This window comes from Colobus angolensis, unplaced genomic scaffold (genome assembly GCF_000951035.1).
Source record: "Colobus angolensis palliatus isolate OR3802 unplaced genomic scaffold, Cang.pa_1.0 Scaffold86, whole genome shotgun sequence".
Lineage (NCBI taxonomy): Eukaryota > Metazoa > Chordata > Mammalia > Primates > Cercopithecidae > Colobus > Colobus angolensis.
In genome coordinates, this window is record NW_012122487.1 from 1,527,547 (window position 1) to 1,553,607 (window position 26,061).

General features: G+C 39.8%; 1 protein-coding gene across 1 annotated transcript; it reads left to right on the top strand.

Annotated features, from left to right (window-relative positions):
• The first annotated feature begins 11,192 nt into the window (after positions 1-11,192).
• Positions 11,193-12,058, top strand: LOC105503440 (interferon alpha-1/13-like). The gene has a single exon (XM_011930337.1). It carries the CDS (start codon positions 11,256-11,258, stop codon positions 11,823-11,825), a length of 570 nt encoding a protein of 189 aa, XP_011785727.1. The 5' UTR covers positions 11,193-11,255; the 3' UTR covers positions 11,826-12,058.
• The last annotated feature ends 14,003 nt before the right edge of the window (positions 12,059-26,061 follow it).

Genomic DNA, 26,061 nt, shown 5'->3' on the forward strand with positions numbered 1-26,061 from the left:
AAATTTTCTCTCTGATCTTTTTTTCCTCTCCTGTTTCTCACTCCTCATTCTCTAGAGGTTAGCCATAAAAACCAGAAACCCCCTTTCCCAAGGCTCCTTTTCCCCAAAGTAAGCCATAAAACCTAAAAATACTACTCTTACTTTTCTGTGTAAGAACTGACTGTAAAGAAATTCTTTGAACTGTCTTGTTCAATTGTAGGTTATAAGACCTCCATTCCAAAAGGAGCTCTGCCCCATGCCAGGGAGGAAGGAATGCTGCACAGAGAGGTCAAGAAGAATCTGACCAGAAAGGCCTTGCTGGGTTTCCCCACTCTGTCTATTAGCATTAGGTGATGCCCTTTTTGTCTAATCACATTTTTACACAGCTGTCTGTCCATTCTTCATTGAACTTAAGCATTAAAATGAATAATTTTTTTGTGTGTAACTCTGGGTCTTCATTTTGAAGGCTCCCATGTCGCATAAAACTATAATTAAATAAATACGCTTTGCTTTTCTCTTGTTAACCTGTCTTTCTTTTGTTAAAGAAGTGCCAGCTATGACCCTTATGATAGGAAGGAAAGAGATCATACCATTTCTGCCCCTATAGTCCTGGTGGTGAGGATGGGATGGCTGAAGCAACTGACTCACCTACCGATGAGGTCCTGGAACAACTGGCAAAAAGTTGGCAAAGAAAGGTAAGAATTTATATCAAGGTCTGTTCTCTTGGATCTCTGCCTATAGTGCCTGGTCAAGGATGGAAAGTAAAAATTTCTCTTTCTTTTTTTCCAAATTCAGGATAGCAGGAGAAAATTATTTGCTTGAATTGTAATTCTTGTGTAATTTTGATTTAAAGTACCCATTTGTTATTAAACCTTTCACTTCCATAGACAGCTATTGTGTCCCTGTTTGTCTCATATTGTGTCCTGAGAACCTGGCTTGGCTTGCTGCCTGTACAACACACCTGCATGTGCAGGTGGCCAAAAGAATGTTGGGGGCTCCCATGACAAGCTTACATGTCATCGACTGTTGCTAGCTCACAAAGTGTCTAAATCTTTCTTCTGGCTATTTTTAGGGGTAACTTTGAATTCTGAGAGGGTTGCATCTTTGCATTTCTTTGAAGATGTCTTATGCATCCTTCATTAATCATAAAAGACTTAATTGGTTTCTGTGTGGAGTCACTTGGTAGATACCTTTGTTTTAAAAGAGGAAAGGTAAAAAAGAAAACAATTTCAAAGGCTAGAAATATTGGCTGCTTATTCTTGCTGAAATCTGATAAGAGATTTAAAATGGGATCCTGTTTCTCCCGTGGGAAGTTTCTTCAGTAGACCTAAACCTCTTTTTAATTATATGTTTGATCCCTCTGTTTGCCTCCCTTCTTGTTGGCATAATTTTTGCTGAAAAATAAAGTAAAACTTCAGTGGCCTTTTTGGGAAGCTTAAAGTCTTACCAATCTGGCTCCTCTAAGACCTGTTCTTCCATTGATTTCTGCACTTCCTTCCTTCTGCCACCTTCAATTTTCTATCTAGGTCTCTTTTATCATGAATATGTTACCCTTCAAGCCCCTGCCCCCTCAATTTCATGGTCAGTGGACAGAAAATTACTAGGCAGAAATATCAAAGTTCTTGATACCACAAAAGGGGGTGTAGAAGACACTTGAAAAAAAAACCTAGGGTCCCCTGAAGCATGTAAAAGGAGTGCCACAGACCCTCCACTACATGGGGTGTTCTGTCTTCCTCATGGAGCTCCAAGAGTCATGTGCAGTTTCTCTCAGATGTGAAGCTCTGCACTTCTTTGCCTTGAGTTCCCTGATCTCTTTGGGTTTTGGGGGTATCAAGGGTAACTTCACACTGTAAGAGAGCCACCTACCTGCCAAGACCAGAGAGTGGCCAAGTCTGTTCTATGTGTAAGTCTGTCTCCTTCCACCAGCTTTTTCTTCAGAGCTAAAAAGAGGAAATTTCCTGGAAACAACTGACCCAAATACTGGAATGATCCCATTTCAAAATTTAATTTTTGTTTATTCTGTAAAATATGGGTGAAGATTTATCATTTTTATAGAGATGTGTATCTCAGCACTATTTGTTTATTCAATTTTTCTTTTTAAAAATTTAATGCTTTTTGTGCTTGTGTTGAGAATCAATAAACAGTATATGTAGGCTCTATTAGTGCAAACTATTGTCTCTTTCACTGATGTATTTGTTTGTCTTTAATACTTCACTGTCTTGATTACTTTAGTAATATAGGTCTTGAAATTAGAGATTATAAATCTCCAACATTTTTCTTCCTTTTCAAGTCATTTCGGTTATTTTTGTTCCTTTACATTTCCACATAAGTATTAGAATCTGTTTGTCAACAGAAAAAAGTCTGGTGAAATTTTGACTGACACTGCATTGAATCTATAGATCAATGTGATTATAATTGATATCTTAACATTACTGAGTCTTTTAATCCATTAACTCAATATATCTCTCCATCTGTTTAGGTCTTATCTGTTTGCTATCAGCAATATTTTATTGTTTTCAATGTACATGTCTTCCTATAAATTTATTCCTAAGTATTTTAAATGCTTCATAATATTGCAAATGATATTCTAAAGATTAAATTTCTGATTGTTGTGCATATAAAGAAATATTATTGATTTTTGTATATTGACTCAGATAAACTGACTAGTAAATTCTAGCATTTTTTTTAAGTTTCTGAAGAATTTTCTAGAGGATCAAGTCATTTTTCATAAACAGGTTTTACTTTCTTCTTTTCTATTTGGATGACTATCATCTATTTTCTTGTCTTATTAGGAAGCAGTGCTTATTTCAGTAATTTTTATTACTGAACATCATTAACAATGTTTCTAACATTGATTTAGCATTTTTTGGGTAATGTATTGGTAGCCTAATCGGCAGCTACAAGAAAATAGCATCAAGGACAGATCCTAAAGCTTATGTTCATGATTTTTCATAGACTGAGAGGAATGCAGGACCATGTCATTTGGAGGACATCAAGCTATTTGATACCTGGCAATCTGGATGAAAGTAAGAGGAAATGGCCAATGAAAACTTAGTCATTAACACATATAATCAAAAGCCATGATATGATTAAACAATGAGAAGAAAACTACAATTATTAGGGGACACAGGTCATGATGATTCTCGCCATTAAAGTCCACTGGATGATATACATGGTTTCTTTAGACTTGATTCACTTTTATTTCATTATTTTTCTTTTGTTTCTAAGACTTGATAATTTCATTATCCTATCTTAAAATTCACTAATTCTTTCTTTTGTCTACTCCAATGTGCCTTCAAATCCCTCTAATAAAATGTTCAGTGCTCATTTCAGTTATTTCACTTTTTAGCTCCAGATTTTTTGTTTGTTTGTGTTCTTTACAGGTTGTCTCTTTATTGATAATTTCATTTTGTTTGTGCATCGCTTTTGAGACTTTCTCCACATCTTCCTTTAATTCTTTGAGCATCTTTAACAGAGTTACTTCAAAGTCTTTATCTAGTAGATTTACTATCAGATCATTTTTAGGTATGATTTCTGAGACCTTTTTTTGAATGGGCCATATTTTTATGTGTTAATGTATTATTAACACAGAAAATTGTGATTATTTTTAATGTTGAAAACTGGACATTCAAATCTAATAATGTAGTAATTCTGGAAATAAGATTAACCCCTTACCCAGTCTTTAGTGATTGTTGATATTATTTTGTTTTTGATTTGATTGTTGCAGGCTGTCTCTGTGTAAAGATTGTCCTGAGGTATAATCTTAAGGTCTTCTCAGGGTATTTCTGAGTCTGCACCTTTCCCTAGGCATGTGCAGTCACTCTCTAACTTTCACCGTGAATATCCTAGTTTTTAATGCCTGGTTGCCGAAAAGCGGAAAAAAATAAAGATGGAGATGGGGAGTGTGCTGGCTGTTTCATATCTTGGAAGTCACTTCAGCTGGAGAGCCTGGGCCTTGCTACAAAGGGGATCAAAAATAGCAGCCAGAAAATGGGCACAGATCCCTGATATTTGGAGGAAAGTATGCTTTTTGCCAACACTGGCTCCCGTCAGCTCAGTGCAAGCTGCTCTTGGAACATGGGCACAGCTACCTGCCACGGAGACGAGGGGTGGAAAACTGTAGAGGACCTGTTGATACTAATGTGATTAAAGCTAAAATTGGTTGAAATTAATCACAATTTACCATCCAAGCCTTCCCCTGGAAATTCCAAGCCTGAAATATATTCCAGAGTTCCAAAATAGTTATATCAGGTAGATTTTGCTATTGCAACTGTTATCTAGATGAGGAGACTGAGTTCTGGTGTTTTCTAATCCACCTTCTTCACAGAATCCTCTACAAGACCTTCAGAGGACTCCATCATCTGGGAGAACAACAAGAATTCCAAATTGGGGAATATGTGAGATTCAGATGTATATTTTTTGGTAATTGAAACAGTAGACTGATCTCAAGAGGGTCATCAATGCAACTAACAATGACCTAAAGGAGAAACGTCAGATCCTGCATGCTTAGGCACTGTCATGGTGTAAATTGGTAGAAAGTTTTGTTCAGCTTTAAACTTACAAGAAAACTTCAAGTAAAGATAGATAAGCTTTGCCTCTATTCATTGGTTAAAACCTGGGGAACTATTCAACAAAAGATGTAAATTGTACTGTATGTATATTTTTAAAAAATCAACCACATTGGCAACAGAAACCAAGGTTGAATGGAGTCTATGAAAAAATAATGTGATGAATATATGACATAACCCTTTTGAAAATGACAAATACTTTGTCCAACCATTTAGTGACTACAGAGTGTAAGGCTGAAGATGAAAGAGTTGTACATAGATACTGCATTTAGGTGGTAGAAGGGTTTCTCACAGGGATTCTGGTTAGTTGTTCTGGAACTACTTTACCTGAATTACTAGGGTTAAATAAATAAGTAAAATCTTGTGGATAATATAAGCCAGATATCTCAGAATTGGGAAAAGAAGCTTCAAATAATCAAAATGGTAAGGCTAGAATAGACCTCATTATGCTGGATTAGAATTTTGAAAATTGATATATTCTCATTTTTTAGTATTTATTATTTGCTCAGCCAAATTGGCATTTAACCAATGTCCAATAAAATGCATGAGGGCTTCTGGGAGAAATAACTGATTCCAGGTATAGGGCATGGAAGTACCAGGATACTCTGGAGTATTTTGTGGTACCAGAAGATAGGAAAGGGCCCAGAAACAAAAACTATAGGTGCACATCAAAAACACACAGGAGTCAACCTGAAAGAGCTTCCAATAGCCAAAGTTGGGACAAGTAGAGAAACAAAATAGTGATTGTATTTGATTATAATCCAAATAATAGATTAAATATCAATGAGTTCATACTGATTTAAGTAAATGAGTGGGTGGATAGTCATAAATTGGAGAGGAGGGCTAACTCTTTCAGAAACATTTCAAATAACAAATACAGAAAGAATGAGAAAAATGGAATATCACAGAAAAATAATTGCAATAGACAAGATCCACAGGTACATCATAAAACAAGTGAGCAAAACTTTGAAGGAATTGAGGATGACTGCATATCTTCAATGTATCTCCCTCCAATAGATTTTAAAATTACTGTGATGTTTTAAAATATATCAACAAAGTCTTGGATACATTGTTCTTTATGTGGTAGAACTTAATTATCCTCCCTTTAATGTGGGCTCATATTAGTGACATGTTTCTGACACATGCAATATAGAAAGGGAAAAATAGTAGTTTTACATAGGAGAAACCTGGCACACAACAATTTAGCCAAGTGATTAATATCAGCAGCAATAAGCTATTGATATTGTATGTTTCCTATATTATTTGACGTAATGAGCATGTACTCCATTGTATTCATCCCTTAAATCTATAATGTAACCATGAGAAAATTCTACACATCGAAATTGACGAACATCCTACAAAGGAACTGAGGAATATTTTTTTTTTTTTTTTTTTTTTTTTGAGACGGAGTCTCGCTCTGTCGCCCAGGCTGGAGTGCAGTGGCCAGATCTCAGCTCACTGTAAGCTCCGCCTCCCAGGTTCACGCCATTCTTCCTCAGCCTCCCGAGTAGCTGGGACTACAGGCGCCCACCACATCACCCGGCTAGTTTTTGTATTTTTTAGTAGAGACGGGGTTTCACCGTGTTAGCCAGGATGGTCTCGATCTCCTGACCTCGTGATCCGCCCGTCTCGGCCTCCCAAAGTGCTGGGATTACAGGCTTGAGCCACTGCACCCGGCCTGAATATTCTTTAAAAGTCTCCAGGTCATGAAAGTCAGGAAAGACTCAGTCCATGTTACAGATGAGAGGAGAATAAAGAGATGTGACAATGAAATGTAATATGGGACCCTGGATTGAATCTGAAATCAGAAAAATGACATCAATCAAAAAGTTAAGGAAATCACAGTGAAACCTGAAGTTTAGCAAATTTTTCATTGTTCGTTTTTTGTTTTGTATCTTTTTTTTTTTTTATTTTTTATTTTTGAGACGGACTCCGCACTGCCACCCAGACTGGAGGTCAGTGGCGCGATCTCGGCTCACTGCAACCTCCGCCTCCCGAGTTCAAGCGATTCTCCTACCTCAGCCTCTGAGTAGCTGGGAGGACAGGCGTGAGCCAACACGCCCAGCTAATTTTTGTATTTTTAGTAGAGACAAGGTTTCACAATGTTGGCCAGGATGGTGTCGATCTCTTGACCTCCTCATCGGCCCACCTCGGCCTCCCAAAGTGCTGGGATTACAAGCGTGAGCCACTGGTGACTGGCCAAATTTAGCAAATATTAAAGCACCAGTTTTAATTTCTTAGTTTTGATCATTGTTTCATGGCTATGTAAGTTATTAGCATTAGGAGAAGCTGAGTGAAGGGAAGAGAACTCCCAGTACTATCTTTGCAACACTCTATAGGTCTAGAAGTGATTAGAAATACAAGTTAAAAAAAATAGGCTTCCACAATTCTTAACATTACTGATTAAAATTAAAAAAATATATATTTCATTGATTAAAATATTTCATTAAATGGTATTGTTTTCAAAAGACATAAAATTTAATCACCCTTGTAACCGTTTAGCAGATAGTTCTGTCTCTTACCCCTTAAGTTTCTGACAAAGACTCTGTCCTTCGCCAAACTTAAGTCAGGCTCCTACAAACTCTCTTGTTGGCGAGCTCGTACCTTTGCGTCCATTCTTATGTCTGCCAAGTCCAGTTGTAGCAGGAATCTTACTACGTCAGTTTTATGAGAATCCTTCCATGTTTGATAGCTGATTTACCCTTGATATCTGATCAAATTGTTCATCCCACACACTCAATATATAATTACCCTGGCTTGCCTTTAGAAAGAATTATGTTCAGTTTAGCAGGGATCCCCCTGCCTTTGATGTTTCCTTTTAGTGACTTTCTATCTGACCCCCTCATTCTGCTTGTTGGGTATAAACCCCAGGCTGTCTTTGCTGATTTTTGAGTTGAGCACCAGTTGGTTTCTCTCCCCTATTGATATGGTTTGGGTTGGCATCCCCATCCAAATCTCACATGGAATTGTAATCCCTGGTGTTGGAGGCGGGGCCTGGTGGGAGATGATTGGATCATGGGGTGGTTTCTCGTGGTTTAACACCACCCCCTGGTGTTGTCATGGTAAGAGTGAGTTATTGCAAGATCTGGTTGTTTAAAATTATGCAGCACCTCCCCTGCTTCTCTCCTCCTGCTCCGGTCATGCAGGACATACCTGCTTCCCCTTAGCCTTCTGCCATGATTGTAAGTGTCCTGAGACCTCCCCAGCCATGCTCCCTATATGGTCTGCAGAATCGTGAGCCAGTTAAACCGCTTTTCTTTCTAAATTACCCAATCTCGGGTTTTTCTCTATAGTAATGCAAGAACTAATACACCTATCATGATAGTTTCAACACCTGTTGCAATACTTCTAAATAAGTCTTCCTTACTGTTATACCAAGTGTCAGCATAAATTTTTCTTCACCAGTTCCTTAAATTAAGGCAGTACAATCAACACTGCAGCACACTCTGGTGACCTACAACATAAAAGGCATCAACCAGCTGGCAAGTCAGGTGACTCAGGGTCTTTTGTCATCTCAGTCCTCATCCTCTAATGCCATGGACTCTCCTCATTTCTCCAGAAGTGTTTCCATTTCCACACCTTTAAAAACCCTTTTAGTTCACCTTTCCACGTGTGCTCTCCCTGAGCTCTGAGCCTTAGTTCATTGGTTTAGTTCTGACTTAGTTCATATCTCTAGCCGGATAATGACTTGTTATTTCTTAAATTTCTGCTATACAGGTAGAAATCTAAAGTATTGTGGATATTTGATTAAAAGAATAAATAGTACTATGTAGAATTTTAAATTGACAGAAATATACAGGGTTGATGAATATATTCACTGGGTGAACAACGTGTTTTACAAATATGTTCGTGCTTATGATGGCGTATCCTCAAGAAGACAAAACTAGAATATAATGTGTAAGTAAAGTGGGGCCCAGTTTAATTGCAATTTAACATGCTGGCATGGACAAATGGGGCATTTTGGTGAAGGTGACAAATGGAAACTGAAGAGAAAGACCCTGTTGTTATGTAGGCAGGACTCTACAAGGAAAACATCGATTGTCCTAGAAATCAGCTGTGGTTCTTATGTCCAGATATAATCCCAGAGAGCATGTAAGAGGTAAGACTTCAGAGCTGAATTTTCTTCATCCAAAATATAGCTCCACAACTTAATAGCTCCGTGGGATTTCTTTTTTTTTCTTTTGTAAATGGGGACAATAGTAAAATCTACCACTGTGTGCTTTGGTCAGTGATATCTCCAGTGAATAAATGGGGCTAGGTACATAGTAGACATATAGTAACTATGAAAAAGGAGGGTATTCTTTATTGGTTAAGTGAGCATTGATTATGCAAGTGCTAAAAACAGTGTCTGACTGAAAATAAAGACTTTCCACAATTTAGATATTCTTCTTCTTCTTCTTTTTTTTTTTCCTGAGACAGAGTTTCACTCTTGTTGCCTGGGCTGGGATGCAAGTGGAGTGCAATGGCGCAGCTGACTGCAACCTCTGCCTCCTGGGTTTAAGCAATTCTCCTGCGTCAGCAGGGATTACAGGCATGTGCCACCACGCCAGGCTAAGTTTGTACTTTTAGTAGGGATGGTGTTTCAAAATGTTGGTCAGGCTAGTCTCGAACTCCTGACCTCAGGTGATCTGCCTACTTCGGCCTCACAAAGTGCTGGGATTACAGGTGCAAGCCACCATGCCTGGCCTGATATTTCATTTCTCTTATTAACATTACCTTTATTATATAACTCTATTAAGTTAGGGAAGCGTCCTTTGAAATTATCAATTATCTTGTTTCTTACTAGAAATATAAGAAGAAAAAAAGCTGACCTTCTAAATTTACTTTTCCAGTAGTGGAGAGTTTGGTGCAGTGAACACTGACCCGTTTTCCAGTGAGAATATTGTACTCTCAACAATGTGTCTTTCTTGCGTATAAACTCTTGCCGTTGGTATATTTGCAAGATGGGGTTCAGTAAATCTGAAAACAACTTGTGGACCAAGAGAAATTACTTTTCTTCCAGCCCATACTTATTTGCTACCTTTGACCTACATCCCTTCTGCCATTTTGCTTCTGCTCTTTCCCACCCCTTAACCTGCACCATGTTGGTCAGGCTGGTCTCAAACTCCCAACCTCAAGTGATCCATCCGCTTTAGCCTGTCAAAGTGCTGGGATTACAGATGTGAGCCACCGTGCCCGGCCACTTGTATTGTCTTTTTGTCCCCATTCATTAGGATGCAAAAAGTGACAACTTTTGCTTTCTATGAAAATAAAATGACAAATAAAGATATCTGGTTCTGGCATGCTATGGCAAACAATTGTCAACTTATCTATGTTACTACATTTACATCCTATTACATGCATTTAGGACAAAGATGGTTTCCTTTCGTTTGCTAGGAAATCAACAAAGATACTCTGAATGTGCTTTGGAAGTTTGAACTTTCATGCCAAAAAATTTTTTTAAACAAATTGGGGATTTTTTTTCAATTATGAATTCTCATTGCATATGATACTACTCCCAAGGGTGTAGAAGTTAGTTCTTGGGAGTGGAAACAAATCTTACATATTTAAATGGTTTGTGGCCCTCCAAAGCTCAACCCTATTTAACAAAATCTTATTCCTTAGTTTTTTTTTTTCTCTCCATTGGGTTTTCTTGTGTATCACATGAGAAGCACTGTTATTGAGTTCATGGAAGATACACAAAAGGTATAAAAGTTCAGCATTACAAACCTATGGCAAATGGGTAGCTGTGATTGGAGTACTTTCCAAGGTTTATTAGAACTCAAAGTCATATCATGAGAGGTGTCCTCTGTATACATATGGTTTATCACTGGCCATCTTATAGATATTGCTTATGTTTGATCCTTAGCATTTCTGTCTGTGTTGTGGGCTTTGAAATGAAATATAAATAATTTATATTTTAAAAATTCTACTGAAGTTGTTCAACCCATCAATATTTAGGTCAAGCATTGAAGAAAAAACTCTTGACAATATCTAGGTGAGTATATAGCAGCTAGTGAAGTTAAAAATTTTCTCACATGCAACAAAATTAGAAGTTAAGTATAATAAAAATAAATGATAAAAACATTTATAATTTTAATGCTTTATCAGTTTCAAATAATTTGTAAGCATTCACTACTTAGATATATATCTATCTATAAATATTAGATAATGTTTATAATTTGTTAATTTGCTTATGTAATTTAATACATTACACTTTATGTCAGTAAATAAATTACATTGAAGCCCATAAGCAAATTTAGTTATAAAATTCAGTTAAATTTGAATAGAGTTTATATCTAACCTTTAGCTTAAAATTTTCATTTGGTTATTTTTAAACCTGCATTGAATTAAAAGATTAAACTTTGTGCTTTTTGAGTAGAGAGATATACACATAGTACACAAATAGATACATATTATATCTGTGTTATTAAATTTTCATGGTGGGTTCAATTAGGAAAAAAGTATTTAAAAAGTCTCTGGGAACAAGATGGGGGAGACAATAATGAAAAACAAAACGGTTGAGAAACACTGCTCTCAACTCATGTAAAGAGTGCATGAAGGAAAGCAAAAACAGAAATGGAAAGTGGCCCAGGAGCATTAAGAAAGTGGAAATCAGTGTGTTCCCTATTTAAGTCATCGGCACGAAGCAAGGCCTTCAGAGAACCTAGAGCCCAAGGTTCAGAGTCACCCATCTCAGCAAGCCCAGAAGCATCTGCAATATCTACAATGGCATTGTCCTTTGCTTTACTGATGGCCCTGGTGGTGCTCAGCTGCAAGTCAAGCTGCTCTCTGGGCTGTGATCTGCCTGAGACCCACAGCCTGGATAACAGGAGGACCATGATGCTCCTGAAACAAATGAGCAGAATCTCTCCTTCCTCCTGTCTGATGGACAGACATGAATTTGGATTTCCCCAGCAGGAGTTTGATGGCAACCAGTTCCAGAAGGCTCCAGCCATCTCTATCCTCCATGAGCTGATCCAGCAGACCTTCAACCTCTTTACCACAAAAGACTCATCTGCTGCTTGGGATGAGGACCTCCTAGACAAATTCTGCACTGAACTCTACCAGCAGCTGAATGACTTGGAAGCCTGTGTGATGCCGCAGGAGAGGGTGGGAGAAACTCCCCTGATGAATGCGGACTCCACCTTGGCTGTGAAGAAATACTTTCGAAGAATCACTCTCTATCTGACAGAGAAGAAATACAGCCCTTGTGCCTGGGAGGTTGTCAGAGTAGAAATCATGAGATCCTTCTCTTTATCAACAAACTTGCAAGAAGGATTAAGGAGGAAGGAATAACACCTGGTCCAACATGAAAACAACTCTTATTGACTCATACACCAGCTCAGGCTTTCATGAATTCTGCCATTTCAAAGATTCTCACTCCTGCTATAACTATGATCATGCTGATAAACTGGTTTATCTATTTAAATATTTATGTAACTATTTATAAGATTTAAATTATTTTTGTTAATATAATGTCATGTGTATCTTTACACTGTGGTTAGTGTAATAAAACATTTTCCTTGTATCTACTCAATTCATTATTTTATGTTGTTCATTAAACTTTTACTATAGGAACTTCTTCTGTGTGTTCGTCCTTTAACATGAAATTCCTAGCCTGACTGTGCAACCTGATTACAGAATAAAGGGTATAATTTATTTACTCATCATTATTATATGAGAGATGTAAGTAAAAATGACCTTTCTCTATACCAGTTGCATGTTGTACTCAATATGTAAAGGTGAATACAATAAATCTATTTTCTACTCTCTTGCATATTTTATTTTTGTAGGGAATCAAACTAAAAATAGCAATCATATTTAATATCAGTTATCCTAAATACTCTAAGGAGAAAAAGGAAGAAATGACGATTTCTTCTGGTAGCACGTAAACTGAAACATGTCAGGAAATAAAAATAAACAGAGATATCCTCTGTAAGTTGACTGGTATAACATGTGGTAGAAACCGTCTATTGCCAGTTGGATACATAAGTTTTCAAATTATAAGGAATGCAATTGCTGTGGTTTCATATGTGGCAAGCAAAATCCCAGAAATGGAAGTTCTCATGTGTGGAGAGAGTGTAGAGGGAGAAAAAGACTTAAGCATGATTCTGAGGACCTTCTACCTTTAAAGGGAGGGAAGAGAAAAGCCACAAAGGAAGTAGAGGGATTGACAAAAAGACAGAATGGTGATTAATATGGTCTGGATCTGTGTCCCTGCCCAAATCTCAGGCAGACCAGTCTCTAGAATATATATATACACACAAAAAATATATATATATATTTATATATAATGTGTATATATAAAACATATATGTATATATATGCTTTTCTTATTTTATAAATATATGGTTATTATTTTCTTAATTACTACATATATATCAGAAAAGGGACTGGATGCAGTGGCTCATGTTTGTAATCTCAGCACTTTGGGAGCCGAGGTGGGTGGATCACTTGAGTTCAGGAGTTCAACACCAGCCTGGACAATATGGTGAAACCCTGTCTCTACTAAAAACACAAAATTTGGCCAGGCATGGTGTTGGGTGCCTGTAATCCCATCTATTCGGGAGGCTGAGGCAGAGAATCACTTGAACCCTGGAGATAGAGATGGTGCCTCTGCACTACAGCCCCTGGGTGACAGACCAAGACGCCGTCTCAAAAAGATAAAAAAGAAATAGAAAAAGAAAAAGAGAAAATGGAAAAAGGAATGCTCTCTCATCAATCTCCATAACACATAATAATCTAAAGAGCAGAATTCTTGGAGTATTCTGGAGAAAACTGGAAAATAGTCACCCTTCATACTGAAGGTAAGTTTGATTTGTATATTCACTCAGGATACGGTATCTTACAGGAAATTCTGGAAGAGTTTATTTTCTTAAACCTAAGTGAAACATACATAACATTCACTTGCTGATTCCGATACCCAGCACAGTTCCCTCCTTCTTCCCCAGCTTTTCTGGATCTTATTTTCACTCCTACTGAGGCTCAGAAATAATACCCCAAAGTGAAGGTCTCAGAAGCAGCCTCAGAAGCAAAGTTTCTCTCTGGCCTTCTCCTGCCCTGCTGTTTGTCACCCTTCATCTCTTGATGGAGCCCCTTTTCCCCAAAGCCAACCATAAAATCTGAAAATATGACTCTAACTTTCCCTTATGTGTAAGAACTGAACGGGTCATAAAGAAATTCTCTGACCTACCCTGTTTGATTGTAGATACCAAGACCTCCATACCAAAAAGAGCTCTGCCACATACCCAAGAGGAAAGATATATTTTAATCCTCTGTTTGCTTCCTTTCTTGTAGGCAGGATTTTTGCTGAAAAAAAATGTATAACTTCATTGGCCTTTTGTAGAAGCTTAAGACCTCCCCAGTCTGGCCCCTCTAAGACTTGTTCTTCCATTTACTTCTGCCCCTCCTTCCTTCTGCCACTTTCAATCTTCCATCTAGGTCTCTCTTATCATCGACAAGCCCCTGCCTCTGCATTTGGTGGTCAGTGGATGGAAAACTACTAAGCAAAAATGTCAGAGTTCTGTCAACCACATATAGGGATGTAGAGAAGACTTCTAGAAAGCCTGCAATTCCTCAAAGAATGATAAAACAAAACTGTTGCCACAGACGCCCCATTACATAGAGTCTCCTGTCTTCCTCATGAAGCCCCAAGAGTCATGGGTAGGTTCTTCTCATGTCTGGAGCTCTGCTCTCCCTTGCCTTGAGTTCCCTGATCTCTTTGGCTTTTGTGGGTATCAAGGGTAACTTCATACTGTGAGAGAGCCACCTACCTGCCAAGACCAGAGACAGTGGCCAAGTTTGTTCTCTGTATAAGTCTGTCTCCTTCCAGCACCTTTTTCTTCAGAGCGAAAAAGAGGCACTTTCCTGGAAGCAACTGACCCAAATACTGGAAGGAACTCACTTCTTTAATTTTCATATCTTAGAGAGGGAAAATTCTCCCAGCTTCAGGCAGGACATGTCCTCTTTGGACAATGGGCAGTTCTGGGGAGAGAAAGGGGCAGGATGTGTCCCTTGCCTCCAGTCTGTACAGCCTCCCAGGACCTCCTGACTCGTCCCTCACTCTACTTACTGCAGGTCACATGGAGGTGAGAGCCATCCCATCTGACTGTGGCACTTCAAGAGAAATCCAGAAAACTCTCCTGTTTGAAGGTACATTAAGTCTTTAGAGTAAGTTGACAGTTTTACAAATTTATTCCTGCTATCAGATCATTCCTTTCAACTTTATAGTTGAGAAAATTTTCACTCTCCCTTTGAATAAGGAATGAGCTTGCATCAATTCCACCTCGATTCAATAGTTAGAGAGAGCACCGACATAAATAAAGAAACTTCAGAGAATACAGTGATTGCCACAGGTGTCAACAGGGTAGACTAGAGAGGCATCTTGGCAACATTGCAATTAAGGAAGTAATAAGGAAATATGTGTGAATTGTGCACGTGTCAGTTGCTCAGCTAGCAGAGCAGGGGTTCTATGTAGCAGGGAACTGTCAGCTGTCTAACTCAGGTTAGAGACCCAACCATCAGATTGTTTCTCTTCTATTCCTGAGTTAGAGGACCCTAATTTACATGTTAAGCCATTTTTCCTTTCCTCCTCCACCACTTGTAGGTAACCAGTTTAGGGGCAGGACAACGGGAACATTTTTTAATTCATTTGGTTCTGTCTTTTGTGATTGCCAAATTAGCATTCAAATATTAGAACCCCTTCCATTCTTGGGTAACTGCTTACATTTTAAAAGTAATTTTTTCATTATATTTATATTATAGTTTCTACTATGTTCATATTAAAAGTAAAAGTTCTAATTTGGCTTCATATTGTCACCCTACCCTGAAAAATCTCTATAGCCATATCTCATTTCATATCTTGGAGTTTTTAACTTGTTATATATAATCTACAGTATTGGGAAACCCAGCAGCAGGTCTGGAGACACATAGGCAGAAGATGTGGTGGGGACACTGCATGCTGGGCTGCCGGCCCTGCCCACGTCCCACTAAGGAGCCAGGTGTTACTGCTTCCAGACCGACCTCCACCCAGGAACATCTAGTCCACCTGAGAAAAGGTGTCTGGAGGCAGGGATCAGTGTCCAGTGCCCAGGGAGACACGGCAACGTATCATTCATGCAGCACCCTCTGGAGATAGTCCTGTTTTTCAAGCCTCAGAAGCAAGAGTGAATGTGGCCTCACTTCCACCCTTCCTGCCAGGTGAGTCCTGAGCTGTAGGGGTGTAGACCCACTGATGTACAGTCTGGCATCAAAATGCAGTAAATGAAGGGAGTCCTACCTATACCTCTATGTCCAATGAGCTGATAAAGAGTGCAGGAGCTCATCTGTCACTCTGTTTAGAAGCTTCCACGTTCTGAGTCCTTCAGGAAGAGACTGCACCAGGCACAGGACTCTCATTTGTTCAAACAATGAAAGCGCACATCATGCACTGGAATAAGCTGGAAGAGCCAGCAGTAGACTGAGAACTTGGAAGGAGGACGGAGATGTTTAAATCATAGACATCAGTGTCAGGTACTCAGCAGATGGAACAACACCAACGAGCAGCATTAAGTCAACTGTTCAGATCATTCCTATCAGGAGGGAAGATTGAAGTGGATCCTGAGAACACAGAGTTCTATTGAGCTGTGGCCAGCATCGTGTCCATGGCATGAGTAACATGGACACCACAGCAGCCTGCAGAGTACAGGGAGAGATGAGGGTTAACCCACTTCCAGATGCAAACTTCTGTTTTCTCCCTAGAACCCAGCACGTCATCACAGTGCAGGGAAAATTATTCATGGAACCAATGCAGTCCAAGGGATCTCTTAAATTCTGCTCACGATGCAGCTTCCTTTAAAGATCAACAATACAAAGACAGCTGTTGAATAGAAGGGTCACAGGAAGACCCTCCAATAACATCATTTCATTCGATGTCATTTCCTTGTAACATTGATGAGAGAAGAAACTGACTCCCCACCAGGGCGTTTTCTGTGTGGAGTTTGCATGTTCTTCCCATGCCTGCATGAGTTTTCTCCAGTTACTTCAGTTTCCTCCTGCATCCCAAATATGTGCATGTTAAGTTAATTGGTTTGTCTAAATTTCTCCAGTCTCAGTGAGTGTGTGTGTGTGTGTGTGTGTGTGTGTGTTTGAATGTGCCCTGTGATTAAATCGCTTCCTGTCCAGTGGGGGTTTCCACCTTACACCTGATCTGTGAGGATAGGTTTCTGCCCCTCTTGACACTGAAACGGAATAAGTGGATTTGAAAATGAATAACTGAATGAATGAGTACAAATGATTGCAAAACAAAAATTCACAAAGCATATGACACTTATACAGATGCACAACAACGTATGAAACTGCTCAGCGAGCCCACCATATTTGTTCCTCTTTGGTTTGGAACTGCTTCATTGTAAGAAGTGTTCCTTACAATTTTCACTTTGTAAACATTTTTTTGATATATCTTCCTATTGCTATGACGGGAAAATATCATTTATTGTAATGCCAACTGTAGACAACAATACAGAGCCAAAGACAACCATACTCAGCAATGTGGCTGAATCTGTAGTTAAAGCCAGACTTTCATTGGCAAGCAGCCCTTTAAAAGCATTCATTGTGTGTTGCAGTTGTAGCAGTGAGACAGCAAAATACCTAACATAACGAACTCCATTTTGTTTATGGGGCCTATACTCATTCCTGCATGTAGGTTGGGATTATTTTAGAGCACTGAGATAATGTGCAAAAACAGCAGTCATGTAGTTTTTAAAACTAACTCTGGTATTCAAGAAGAAGGATGTAAACAACTAACTCTGTTTCATTAAAGACTGTAGGAGCATGTGACCTGACCAAGAACAAGGAATTTTCCAACCGCCTTGGACCCTCGCTGATGACCAGATGTCTGCTGTTGAAGGTCTCCTTTAAATCCTGACGCCTTCCTCTTCTGCCTGCCCTTAACATAAAAAGAGCCTGAAATTTGTACTGTCTAAAGATGGTATTTTAGGATGCTAGTCCACCATCTTCTCAGTTTGCTGGCTTTCCTAATGAACCTGCTTCTCTGATCCGAGCGACTATCATCTCTTGAGTTTGGTTTTCAAGGGGTGAGCAGCTGCACCTGGGTTCAGTTACACTGTCCAGGAATGCTTGAAGCTGAGTAATTTATAAAGAAAAGAATGTTTATTTGGCTCACAATTCTTCTACCTGGAATATTGGGCAACTGGTGAAAGCCTCAGGCTGCTTAGATGCTATATAATTTAGATGTTTGTTGGGGACAACTTAGATCTCTATAGTTTACATAGTAAGCAAAGGTTGATAGTTATTAGTGAATGAGCTTCTCTAGTGCTTTTCTTCTTCTAGGATATATTTGTTCAGGTTCATGTGGTTATGCTTCCCTGGGGACTCAAGATTCAATTAATATGGACAAGGTCCTTTCTTTCATTAATTTATTTTATTTTTGGAGACAGAGTCTTGCTCTGTCTGCCTGCCTGGAGTGCAGTGGCACAAGCTCCGCTGACTGTAACCTCTGCCTCTTGGTTTCAAGCGATTCTCATGCCTCAGACTTCCAAGTCCTGGGATTACAGACATGCCCCACCACACCTGGCTAATCTTTTTTTTTTTTTTTTTTGTATTTTAATAGAGATGGGGTTTCACTGAGTTGGCCAGGCTGGTCTGGAACTCCTGAGCTCAAGTGATCTGCCTGCCTCTGCCTTCCAAAGTGCTGGAATTATAGGTGTGAGCCACCCCACCCAGTCCATTAGTTTGTTACTAGAGAAATACAGGTTGTGCCAATACCTCTAAGAGGAATTCCATTTTTTTTTTTCAGGTGCATGTGGGTGTGGAAATTTTAATATCAAAATAATGTTATTTCCTCAGTATTACCTCACTCGCAATGTATTTATTGCATCAAGTCATTCCATAAGTGTAGGTTCATCATATCCTGATGATTTTAGAACTCCTTCCCAAGGAGGACCTTGCTTCTTTGTTGCCAAAATAACAAATCCCTGTGACTCTTGCTCTTGCCCCTAGAGTTTTGTGTGAAAAAGTATTTGCTCCCAGTCATGACTCCCTCATCTCCTGACCCAGATCCTAGATACCGAACATCTCAACAGTCCTAGAAGGCTGACTGCAAAGGTTTGTTTTGTTTAAGCAGATAAGGGAATTATCCTTTTGTGATTATTTTAGCTTTTGAAGTTAAATAATTTTAACTTTGCCAAGTACAGCTTTTATTCTTCAACTCTTTTGCTATCTTCAACTCTTTTAAACTATGGAACAGTTTTATGCTTGAAATTTCTGAGCTAGGCACAGAAGACTCAGAGGTAATGTTTCTCTTTAGAGGCTCATATTACAGAAACTGGTGACCCTCAGTTGTTCACCAGTTCAGTGTGATCTGTTAAAGTTCCTTGATCCTCTGTCAACATGAAACTTTGATGGTGCAGGGCAGTGAGCCCCATGCTATCATGTTAAACAGTCATAGCCATCTTTCCTTTACTGATTTGTGATTCTTCATTTTAAATTTAAAGCTCAAAAACAAATGAATTTTCAGAATGCCTTTTTGACGTAGTGGTTTACTGGGCAGTTTGTCTTGCTGCTACCACATTACCTTCTAATTCATGATGAAGTAACACAAAAAAAGGGAAGTAAAAGAAAGGCAAAAGAGCTGCAGTGGTTTTCTTTATAATTTCCAAATTTTGTGATTTTCTTGTCTCTGACTTCAACTTTTCTAGAAAGTAGTACTTGACAGTTGTTTGTAGGCAGAAAGAAAACAGAAGCCATTCTGATTGTCATGAAAGTGAAAGAAGGGAAGTGACTTTCCCCTTACTAACTATAAAGTATAAGTTAGCAAAATTCAATGCAGCAAAAATTGGGGACGAGAGCTTCTGGCAGAGTGAAATCATGATGCCAGTGTTGAGGTGCACAAAAACAGAAAAATGGCTGTATCTGCCAGAGGTTCTAAGAAAAGCAATTCCTGGGTCAATGGACTGAATTCAGCTTTCCAAGACCAACTACCTGACTTTCTTTCATATAATTCACATGTGATCAGCTCTGTAGAGAAGGGAGAAGTCACACCAATCAATTCCCAAAAGACTGGCAACCAGGCTGTAGTCGCTAGACAACCAACAAAGCTCTCTGGCAGGATAATGCATATTAGCCTTGCCTAAAGACTTCACCTAGTTAATAAATTTACTCAGGCAATGAAAAAATAGCCTTGAGAAACCAGGAATTAATAGAAGAGAATTGGATGATCCCAAAAGATTCTACTTTAATCTGGATGATAATATCAAAAATGATAACACGAATATTTATTGCAGGCCGAATATGGACCATCCACTGTTTTGCGATTTTCTTTTTTGAGACAGGGTCTCACTCTGTCACCCAGGCTGGAGTGCAGTGGTGTGATCCCTGCTCACTGCAGCCTGACCTCCTGGGCTCAAGCAATACTTCTACCCCAGCCTCCTGAGTAACTGGGACCACAAGCAGGCATGACCACACATGGCTAATTTTTTGTAGAGACTAGGTTTCACCATGTTGTCTAGATTGGTCTTGAGCTCCTGGGCTCAAGCAATCCTCCTACCTTAGCCTCCAAATATGCTGGGATTACAGGTGTCAGCCACTGTGCCAGGTCATTTTATGATGTTTTGAAAATACTATCTCTGTCCTCTCAATAACACTATTTGGATTACACCCTTTTATAAAACTATTGGGAGAGAAATATAAATCTGCAGGATGAACTATTCTGACCACACCAATCATGCAAGGTCAAAACCTTAGGGAGAATCATTATAATGGCTTGACTGGAAGGACCCATTAAAGGAAGGGGGGGTAGATGTGAGTTTATCAACCAAGGAGGGACAAGAGCATAAAATCAATAGAGCAGAGAGGGTGAGATGACAAAAGATTCTGAGATCCATTTTGAATGCCAAACATTTGCTCTTGCTTCATAGAGCAACAGGGGGTGTGGTGTAAGTGAACTGAACTAACTACATTTAAGTTCCAAGGGAAAGTAGACTAAATATATTCCTTTTTTTTTTTTTTTCTTTCTTGAGATGGAGTCTCACTCTGTCACCCAGGCAATGGCGATATCTTGGTTCACTGCAACCTCCGCACCCTGGGTTCAAGCGACTCTCATGCCTCAGCCTCCTAAGTAGCTGGGATCACAGGCACCTGCCACCATGCCCAGCTAATTTTTGTATTTTTAGTAGAGACGGGATTTCACCATGTTGGCCAGGCTGGTCTCGTCTTCTGGCCTCTAGTGATCTGCCTCAGCCTCCCAAAATGCTGGGATTACGGGCATGAGCCATCATCTATTGAAAAAAATAAATCATAAAATTTAATTAGTGATTTCTTCAAAAATATACTAAAACAACTCTGTTAACCCATCAACTACAAACTCCTGGAAGCCAATTTATTTTTTACTCTTGAGTTTTCTTATGTATTTAAGAATAAAGAAAAAGCAATGAACAATTTCCAGGACAATCCAATGATACAGGCTCTGAGTTTTTCCTCCTTCAGGACTCACAGGTCAGCCTCATCATTAAACATGTAAACTACAGAGATGTAAGATGTCCCCAACAAACATCTAAACTATATAGCATCTAAGCAGCCTGAGGCTTTCACCAGTGGCCCAGCACTTTGGGAGGCAGAGGCAGGTGGACCACTTGAGCTCAGGAGTTCAAGACCAGCCTGGCCAACATGGTGAAACCCTGTCTCTACTAAAAATAAAAAAATAAAAAAATTAGCCAAGTGTGGTGGGGCATGTCTGTAATCCCAGCTACTTGGAAGGCTGAAGCATGAGAATCGCTTGAACCCGAGAGACAGAGGCTACAGTGAGCCAAGATTGTGCCACTGCACTCTAGCCAGGGCGAGCGACAGAGCAAGACTCTGTCTCCAAAAATAAAATAAATTAATGAAAGAAAGGGTCTTGTCCATATTAACTGAATCTTGAGTCCCCAGGGAAGCATAACCACATGAACCTGAACAAATATATTCTAGAAGAAGAAAAGCACTTAGAGAAGCTCATTCACTAATAACTATCAACCTTTGCTTACTATGTAAACTATAGAGATCTAAGTTGTCCCCAACAAACATCTAAACTATATAGCATCTAAGCAACCTGAGGCTTTCACCAATTGCCCAGTCTTCCAGGTAGAAGAATTGTGAGCCAAATAAACATTTTTTTTTATAAATTACGCAGCTTCAGGTATTCCTGGACAGTATAACTGAACCCAGGTGCAGCTGCTCACCCCTTGAAAACCAAACTCAAGAGATGATAGTTGCTGGGGTCGGGGGAAGCAGTTTCATTAGGAAAGCCAGCAAACTGAGAAGATGGTGGACTAGCATCTTAAAATACCATCTTTAGACAGTACAAATTTCAGGCTCTTTTTATGTTAAGGGCAGGCAGAAGAGGAAGGCGTCAGGATTTAAAGGAGACCTTCAACAGCAGACATCTGGTCATCAGCGAGGGTCCAAGGCGGTTGGAAAATTCCTTGTTCTTGGTCAGGTTACAATGCTCCTACAGTCTTTAATGAAACAGTTACTTGTTTACATCCTTCTTCTTGAATACCAGAGTTAGTTTTAAAAACTACATGACTGTTGTTTTTGCACATTATCTCAGTGCTCTAAAATAATCCCAACCTACATGCAGGAATGAGTATAGGCCCCATAAACAAAATGGAGTTCGTTATGTTAGGTATTTTGCTGTCTCACTGCTACAACTGCAACACACAATGAATGCTTTTAAAGAGCTGCTTGCCAATGAAAGTCTGGCTTTAACTACAGACTCAACCACATTGCTTAATATGATTGTCTTTGGCTGTGTATTGTTGTCTACAGTTGGCATTACAATAAATGATATTTTCCCGTCATAGTAGTAGAAAGTTATATCAAAAAATAAATGTTTACAAAGTGAAAATTGTAAGGAACACCTCTTACAACCAAGCAGTTTCAAAACAAACAAGAACAAATATGGTGGGCTCGCTGAGCACTTTCATACGTTGTTGTGCATCTGTATAAGTGTCATATGCTTTGTGAATTTTTGTTTTACAATAATTTGTATTCATTCATTCATTTATTGATTTTCAAATCCACTTATTCTGTTTCAGGGTCAAGGGGGGCAGGAATCTATCCTCACAGATCAGGTGTAAGGTAGAAACCCCCACTGGACAGGAAGCTATTTAATCACAGGGCACATTCAAACACACACACACACACACTCACTGAGACTGGAGAAATTTAGACAAACCAATTAACTTAACATGCACATATTTGGGATGCAGAAGGAAACTGAAGTACCTGGAGAAAACTCTTGCAGGCATGGGAAGAACATGCAAACTCCACACAGAAAACGCCCTGGTGGGGAGTCAGTTTCTTCTCTCATCAATGTTACAAGGAAATGACATCGAATGAAATGATGTTATTGGAGGGTCTTCCTGTGACCCTTCTATTCAACAATTTTCTTCGTATCGTTGGTCTTTAAAGGAAGCTGCATCGTGAGCAGAATTTAAGAGATCCCTTGGACTGCATTGGTTCCATGAATAATTTTCCCTGCACCGTGATGACGTGCTAGGTTCTAGGGAGAAAACAGAAGTTTGCATCTGGAAGTGGGTTAACCCCCATCTCTCCCTGTACTCTGCAGGCTGCTGTGGTGTCCATGTTACTCATGCCATGGACACGATGCTGGCCACAGCTCAATAGAACTCTGTGTTCTCAGGATCCACTTCAATCTTCCCTCCTGATAGGAATGATCTGAACAGTTGACTTAATGCTGCTCGTTGGTGTTGTTCCATCTCCTGAGTACCTGACACTGATGTCTATGATTTAAACATCTCTGTCCTCCTTCCAAGTTCTCAGTCTACTGCTGGCTCTTCCAGCTTATTCCAGTGCATGATGTGCGCTTTCATTGTTTGAACAAATGAGAGTCCTGTGCCTGGTGCAGTCTCTTCCTGGAGGACTCAGAACGTGGAAGCTTCTAAACAGAGTGACAGATGAGCTCCTGCACTCTTTACCAGCTAATTGGACATAGAGCTATAGGCAGGACTCCCTTCATTTACTGCATTTTGATGCCAGACTGTACATCAGTGGGTCTACACCCCTACAGCTCAGGACTCACCTGGCAGGAAGGGTGGAAGTGAGGCCACATACACACTCTTGCTACTGAGGCTTGTAAAACAGGACAGTCTGCAGAGGGTGCTGCATGGTGATACGTTGCCATGTCTCTCTGGGCACTAGACACTGATCCCTGCCTCCCCTCACCTTTTCTCTGGTAGACTAGATGTTCCTGGGTGGAGGTGCGCCTGGGAGCAGTAAAATCTGGCTCCTCGGTGGGACATGGGGAGGGCCAGCAGCTCAGCACTCAGTGTCCCCACCACGCCCTCTGCCGAGGTGTCTCCAGACCTGCTGCTGGGTTCCCCAATACTGTAGATTATATATAACAAGTTAAAAACTCCAAGATATGAAATGAGATATGGCTATAGAGATTTTTCAGGGCAGGGTGACAATATGAAGCCAAATCAGAACTTTTTATATAAACATAGTATAAACTATAATATAAATATAATGGAAAAATTACATTTAAAAAAGCAGTTACCCAAGAATGGAAGGGGTTCTAATATTTGAATGCTAATTTGGCAATCACAAAAGACAGAACCAAGTAAATTAAAAAATGTTTCCATTGTCCTGCCCATAAACCGGTTCCCTACAAATGGTGGAGGAGGAAAGGAAAAATGGTTTAACATGTAAATTAGGACCCTCTAACTCAGGAACAGAAGAGAAATAATGTAATGGTTGGGTCTCCAATCTGAATCACACAACTGACAGATCCCTGCTAAATTGAACCCCAGCCCTGCTAACTGAGCAATTGACACGTGCACAATTCACACATATTTCCTTATTACTTCCTTAATTGCAATGTTGTCAAGATGCCTCTCTAGTCTACCCTGTTGACACCTGTGGCAATCACTGCATTCTCTGAAGTTTCTTTATTTATGTCGGTGCTCTCTCTAACTATAGAATCGAGGTGGAATTGATGCAAGCTCATTCCTTATTCAAAGGGTGAGTGAAAATTTTCTAAATTATAAAGTAAAAGGAATGATCTGATAGGAGGAATAAATTTGTAAAACTGACAACTTACTCTAAAGAGTTAATGTATCTTCAAACAGGAGAGCTTTCTAGATTTCCCTTGTAGTGCCACAGTCAGATGGGATGGCTCTCACCTCCATGTGACCTGCAGTAAGTAGAGGGAGGGACAAGTCAGGAGGTCCTGGGAGGCTGCACAGGCTGGAAGCAGGGTACACATCCTGACCTTTTCTCTCCCCAGAACTGCCCATTGTCCAAAGAGGACATGTCCTGCCTGAAGCGGGGAGTATTTCCCCTCTCTAAGACACGAAAATTAAAGAAATGGGCTCATTCCAGTATTTGGGTCAGTTGTTTCCAGGAAAGTGCCTCTTTTTAGCTCTGAAGAAAAAGGTGCTGGAAGGAGACAGACTTATACAGAGAACAAACTTGGCCACTGTCTCTGGTCTTGGCAGGTAGGTGGCTCTCTCACAGTGTGAAGTTATCCTTGATACCCACAAAAGCCAAAGAGATCAGGGAACTCAAGGCAAGGGAGAGCAGAGCTCCAGACATGAGAAGAACCTACCCATGACTCTTGGGGCTTCATGAGGAAGATGGGAGACTCTATGTAGTGGGGCGTCTGTGGCAACTTTTTTTTTTTTCATTCTTTGAGGAATCCCAGGCTTTCAAGAAGTCTTCTCTACAACCCTTTATGTGGTAGCCAGAACTCTGACGTTTCTGCTTAGTAATTTTCCATCCCATCCACTGACCACCAAATGCAGAGGCAGGGGCTTGTCGATGATAAGAGAGACCTAGACGGAAGATTGAAAGTGGCAGAAGGAAGGAGGGGCAGAAGTAAATGGAAGAACAAGTCTTAGAGGAGCCAGACTGGGGAGGTCTTAAGCTTCTACAAAAGGCCAATGAAGTTTTACATTCTTTTTTTCCAGCAAAAATTCTGCCTATCAAGAAAGGAAGCAAACAGAGGATTCAAATATATAATTTAAAAAGGCTTGAGTTTACAGAAAAAAGTTTCCATGGGATAAACAGGATCCCAAGGAGAAAATCAGGAAGACCCTTAAAAAATGGTAGCCTTGATATCAGCTTTAAATTAAGCTAATAATTGAATACAGAGCTCTTTAAATTACTGTAAAATACCTTATCAGGCCGGGCGCGGTGGCTCACGCCTGTAATCCCAGCACTTTGGGAGGCCGAGGTGGGCAGATCACGAGGTCAGGAGATCGAGACCATCCTGGCTAACACGGTGAAACCCCGTCTCTACTAAAAATGCAAAAAATTAACCGGGCCTGGCGGCAGGCACCTGTAGTCCCAGCTACTTGGGAGGCTGAGGCAGGAGAATGGCGGGAACAGTGAGCCGAGATCGCGCCACTGCACTCCAGACTGGGCGACTGAGCAAGACTCTGTCTCAAAAATAAAAATAAGAATAAAAATACCTTATCAGATTTCATCTAGAACAAACAACCAATATTTCCAATGTTTGAAACTTTCTTTCTCT

What these genes read in the sequence shown, in the direction of transcription:
- LOC105503440 (XM_011930337.1), top strand. Translation starts at nt 11,256, where the DNA reads ATGGCATTGTCCTTTGCTTTACTGATGGCCCTGGTGGTGCTCAGCTGC.